The sequence below is a fragment of the Pundamilia nyererei genome, unplaced genomic scaffold (genome assembly GCF_000239375.1).
Source record: "Pundamilia nyererei isolate P.nyererei 1_Seehausen unplaced genomic scaffold, PunNye1.0 scaffold00151, whole genome shotgun sequence".
Classification (NCBI taxonomy): Eukaryota; Metazoa; Chordata; class Actinopteri; order Cichliformes; family Cichlidae; genus Pundamilia; species Pundamilia nyererei.
The window spans coordinates 1,124,485-1,129,610 of record NW_005187552.1 but is presented as its reverse complement, the minus strand read 5'-3'; the positions used below and the strand labels follow the sequence as shown (position 1 = coordinate 1,129,610).

The window sequence follows — 5,126 nt, the reverse complement described above, 5'->3', positions numbered from 1 at the left end:
TTATTATTATTATTATTATTATTATTATTATTACTTAATCATTAGAGTTGGCGCTCTTCTAAGGTTTGTTTGTGTTTAGAAGCTCGATATCTGGATAATATCTTACATTTCTCTCTCTGTACTTAAATCTATATTTTTGATAGTACAATAAAAACATTAGTTTCGAGTTACCAAGCCAAAATATGGAGATATTAACTAGAAATTTTGACATTTGGATGGGGAAAAAAGGAGGTCGGAACTAAAGTGTGTGGTTCTTGTTTCCCCTGCGGACACGCAGCCCGTCCTCAGTTGCTAAGTAACCTCTGCAGGGGGCGGCTGCTGGATGCTGACAGTTTAGCCGCAGTGAAGCGAGCCGCTCGGCTTCAGACGCATAACTGAACGGGCTTTGACCAGAAGGAGGATGGACGAGGGCATCGAGCTGTCTCTGACCATCGCTCAGATCATCCAGCGGCTCAGAGGAAGCCATTTACACTCTCAGATAGAGAGGCAAGCCAAAGTGAGTGAGCTAGCATGTGGCTAACGACACGGTGCTTCTGCTTCTAGCTCACCTTTAGCTAAAACCACAGCATCCAGGCCACATCATGTCTAAGAATGTGACGCATTGATTTCCCCATGTCCCCATTGTTTTCAGGAGTGTTTACACCAGCCTGACGTAAAACTGGAGTCTCTAAAAGAGGACGTCCGCAGTTTTCTCAAAACATCAGGTAGCGAGCTGCAAGAAATCTCTTCTCACAAAGTCATAATTAAGCTGTTGTCTCTTGTCTGTTTAGTGATAATAATATTATAACATGTAATAATAAATTCCAATGTTTTCCAGGCTGGGAAAGAAAGCTGCAGAATGCAGTGTACAGAGAGCTGCACATGTAAGTGACATTTGGTGTAAAGCTGTCCATGCATGACAAAGCACTGCACACACACACACACACACACACACACACACACACACACACACACACACACACACACAGTGGGGTTGAATTTACTCAAGCATGACAGTCATTGTGTTTGGGCTTTCTCAGCCTCAAAATGATTCAAAGCTAGTTTTGTGCCATGCTTGCGTTTGGTATCACTCTATAAAAACTCATCATGGCTTCAAGCATTCATCCATGTCTAACATTCGCATTTATTTCGAAATTTTTTTGTATCAAATTTGAGCTTTTTCCCGAGATGAATTTTCCCAGGATGATAGTAAAATGGTCACCTACTCAACCAGTGAGCTAAACTGATGCCATAATACCTTTTAAAATAGATATTTTGAAATGTGTTTAATTTGCTCGAGCATAAAACTGTTAAAAAAAATCAAATAGGCAAAACAGAGAAAAATGCATTAAAGTAAACAGTTTTTTCTTGTATATAATAAAAAAAAAACCCAGAACTATTTTATCGGGTTTTTTTCTAAATTGGGGATTTCAAACAAACAAACAAACAAACAAAATGCCTCCAGAATACAGCAGATGTGTAAGTGTAAATATCAGATAGAGCGTCCTCCATGCGGGCCAGTCGTGCTTATGTGTGTAGTCACCTGTCAAAGGCTCGTTGTGAGCCAGGAAAAATCTCTGCATTCATAAATTAAATAATGTTAGGCTGTCAAAATAAACATTTACATGTACTAATAGCCTCTGTGAGGATCTCTGTGCATTTCAGTTTAGATGGAAACTGAATGCTTACACATTAGGGATGGAAAATTTGTAAACCTCTGCTCATGATTAGCTTATTAGATATAGTGGAAATTTTAATTTGTTTTGTCTCCTAGCAAACTAAAGATGCACGGCTCGATCTGCTGAGTCACTGCTGTGTATTGCTGGCTAATATCAGCCTACTGATGGTTGCTGGTAGACTTCAAAGGGCTTATTGCTTTTTCTATGGAAGATTCATTTTCCTTGACAGAAAAGTAGGAACAAACAAAAATAAAGTTTCCCCAGATTCTATAGTTAAACTTTGGTATCTGCATATGACAGCAAATATGCGACATATGAAAATCTGTCTTCATCATCATCATTATCAGGCACACAGAGGATGCTGTAAAGACACATGAATGTAGTCAGGAGTCAGGACACAATCACTCTGTATATCTACAGAGTGAAAAGCCATCAAATACAAATCATTTTATTCATCATGATTGCTAAATTTGATTTATTGGCATCTTTGGGTAAAATTTCTTGTGATATCTGTGTATATGGCTGCTTGACAAACACCCCACAATGCAGTAGGGCATGTTTCTTTATTCTTGATTATATGATTGATTACGTGTACCTCCAGTGAAGGAGATGCTAGCATTGGGAAACTGCTTCAGAAGAGCTGGGCAACCTAGACCAGAAATCCTGTCTTTGTATCTTTTGGCTTGATGGCGCCAAAAACGATCTCCCTGTTTAAAAATGTAGTACACCGAATATCCCAATATCTTGTAAAGGTGTTGCTAACTTCTAATGGAAAGTACAGTGGTGGTTAGAAGTTAACATCCACTAATCATGGGAATTAATCTCATGGAAATTTTGGGTTTCAATGACTGTTCTTTGAACTGTTCTTTTCCAGGTTGGTATGATTGTACAGCATACATCTTAGAACACTTTAAAACAAAAAGTGGGTGTACAAGTTTGAATTAATTTTTAATTTGATCTAATCTACTATGGAAGCCCGCTTCTGGCACAAAAAAGTATCCATAACTCAAAATTTCGAGTTATCTTTATCAAAATTTTGACTTAATTTTCTCAAAATTTTGAGTTAATAAGTCAAAATTTCGAGTTTGCGCTGCCAATCAGTAATCTACGTGAATAACGTAATTTCTTTGTTACCCAGAAGCTGAAGCCCTCAGCTACAAATGCTGCAGCTAAGTCACCAGTATTACAGCCAGTCATGTATGCACAAATTGCTGATTATTTTCAGCGTGGCTTCACAAATGATGAAATCCTTGTGTTATTAACTACATCACATGGCGTTACTATCAGCAAACGTGCTCTTGAAAGTGCCGATATGTTCGATCTGGTTTTGAGTGCGCATTCCTCTACGCTAGATCCTTCCAGGTAACAAGAAAATGATGTAGATTACTGATTGGCAGCGCTAACTCCAGATTTTGAGTTAATAAATCGCAATTTCGAGTTAATATGTCAAAATTTCGAGTTATGAATATTTTTTTTTGTTTTTTTTTCTGGTGGAAACGGGCTTCCATAAATCCACACAGGGTCAAAGTATACCTGCTGGCTCAAATATATACAAATATATACATACACTCACTTAATCTTTTAAAAAGTGCTCTTAAAGGTTCTACAGTGTCTTTTAACTTGACAAACCCAAGGCCTATTAACGAATGATCACTGGTTGATCATTGTAGTCAACCAGTGATTGTGATGATCGACTACAACCGGTCACTTCTCTTTGTAGCACAAAAAGGATTTATTTGACACCATTCGATGGATTGAACAATACGCAGAACACTGGGAAAGTCCAAGGAACTCAGTGAAGATTTGAGGAGGAGAATTGTAGATTTAGACAAGCTGGGAAAGTCTCTTAGAGCTCACCTTCAAGTTCAACTGAAATTAGCAGCTACATGCGTGGACAGGCCACATACTTTCTGGAGAAAAGTTTTTGCCATCACAGAGTGGATGGAATAATGAGAAAGTAGGACTACCTCCAAATTCTCCAACTTCACCTGAAATCAACAACGTGGTTGAAACCTGGACACAACTGGGTCTTCCAACAGGGCAAGATCCTAAGAACACATGGTTTTGGAGCGGACAAAGCAAGCTAATGTTAAATAGCTGGAATGGCCTTCCCAAAAATCTGACCTCAACACTGCTGAAAATCTGTGGACTACACTTAAAAGCCAAGAAACCAAGAAATTTAAATGAAATCTACCAGTTGTGCCAAGAAGAGCGATCAAATATCAGCCAGAATTATACCTGAAGCTTGTTGATGACTACAAAACGCATCTGGTCAAGGTGCAAATTGATGGCAACCTTCTTTTGTGAAGAGTAGCAAATGTTTTCGAGAATAGTCGGGTAAAGTCTTTGAAGTCTTTGAAACACATTAGGGGGATAGAGATGATCTACATAAGACTTAATGTAAACAGAGAGCTGATTATAGAAGGAGACAAGGTTGGATCAAATTAAGGTGAGGCTGACAGTCACAAAGGAAGGATGTCAGGCAGATGAAGACAAAACACCATCGGGGAGTCAGAGGGAAGACAAACTCAAGAAGTCAAGGCAGAGAAAGACGCACAAGGACAAACAATTACCAAAACACAACAGGAAGCAGTTACACGAAAGATGAGAGAAGTCGTGAAGAAAAAAGAGAATCCAAGAGACAGTGGGGAAATGATCAAAATCGAAACAAGTAGGAAACTCAATAAAGTCCAGCACTATGACAAAGGTTTGTGCAGAAAGTTGCTGCTTTTTTCTTTTTTTTTAAAAGAAAGTTTCCAAATAAGTTGGAAATAATGAAGACGTGTGAGTGAGTGGAGCCAGGTTTACTTGCAGAAGCAGAGGGAGAACGGGGTCAGGAGCGTGCAGTGACTCAGCGCGCGCACAACAACACGGGCACGGCTTCATGGAAGAGACTGGTTACGTAACCCAACATCAGACTGCGTTAATGTTATAGATTCATCTCATTCTACACCTTGTTTACACATAAATACAACACGCACAATATAATAACACAATATATAAAAGCTGCTACACTACTATCTATTTAAAGGTGATTAATGCAGGTTTTTTTTTTAAAATTTGGTAGAAATGTTGCTCTCTCCTGCACAAGTTTGGCTCCTCTGCCTTTCCCTCTTAGTGTTATTGGTTTACCTTTAAAAAAATGTTTGGTTTTAAACACTGAAATTGTAGCTAAAAAGCCATTGTTCCCTGAACGTTAAAGACTAACAATCCCTCCACTGTTATCCACATTTATGCACTCTTTTTATCTGAAATCTCCGTTTGGCTGGAGGCCTTTTTGTCTCTTCCGTAAAAAGCTCGGAAACGTGTGCTGCACTCACTTATCTCGAAGAGCACCGGACTGTCTCTCCTTAGGCTCAGTCTGAAACAAGGACTTAATACGTTGCTTTGAGAGGGTGACATATAACAGTGACTAATGGCTCCTTCTTCTGGCGCTATGTGCTCTTATAGGTGTTTAGATTGGGGTGA

At 39.0% G+C, this 5,126-nt stretch overlaps 1 protein-coding gene across 2 annotated transcripts in view; it reads left to right on the top strand.

The window, feature by feature from the left end:
* Positions 1 to 5,126, top strand: part of tbc1d19 (TBC1 domain family, member 19) — a 29,329-nt gene that overhangs the window by 2,437 nt on the left and 21,766 nt on the right. For both annotated transcript variants that reach the window (XM_005744920.2, XM_005744919.2), the window contains exons 2-4: positions 278 to 496; positions 632 to 704; positions 818 to 863. In XM_005744920.2, coding sequence (XP_005744977.1) covers positions 401 to 496; positions 632 to 704; positions 818 to 863 — 215 coding nt within the window. In that variant the 5' untranslated portion in view covers positions 278 to 400. The remainder of the gene's footprint in view (positions 1 to 277; positions 497 to 631; positions 705 to 817; positions 864 to 5,126) is intronic.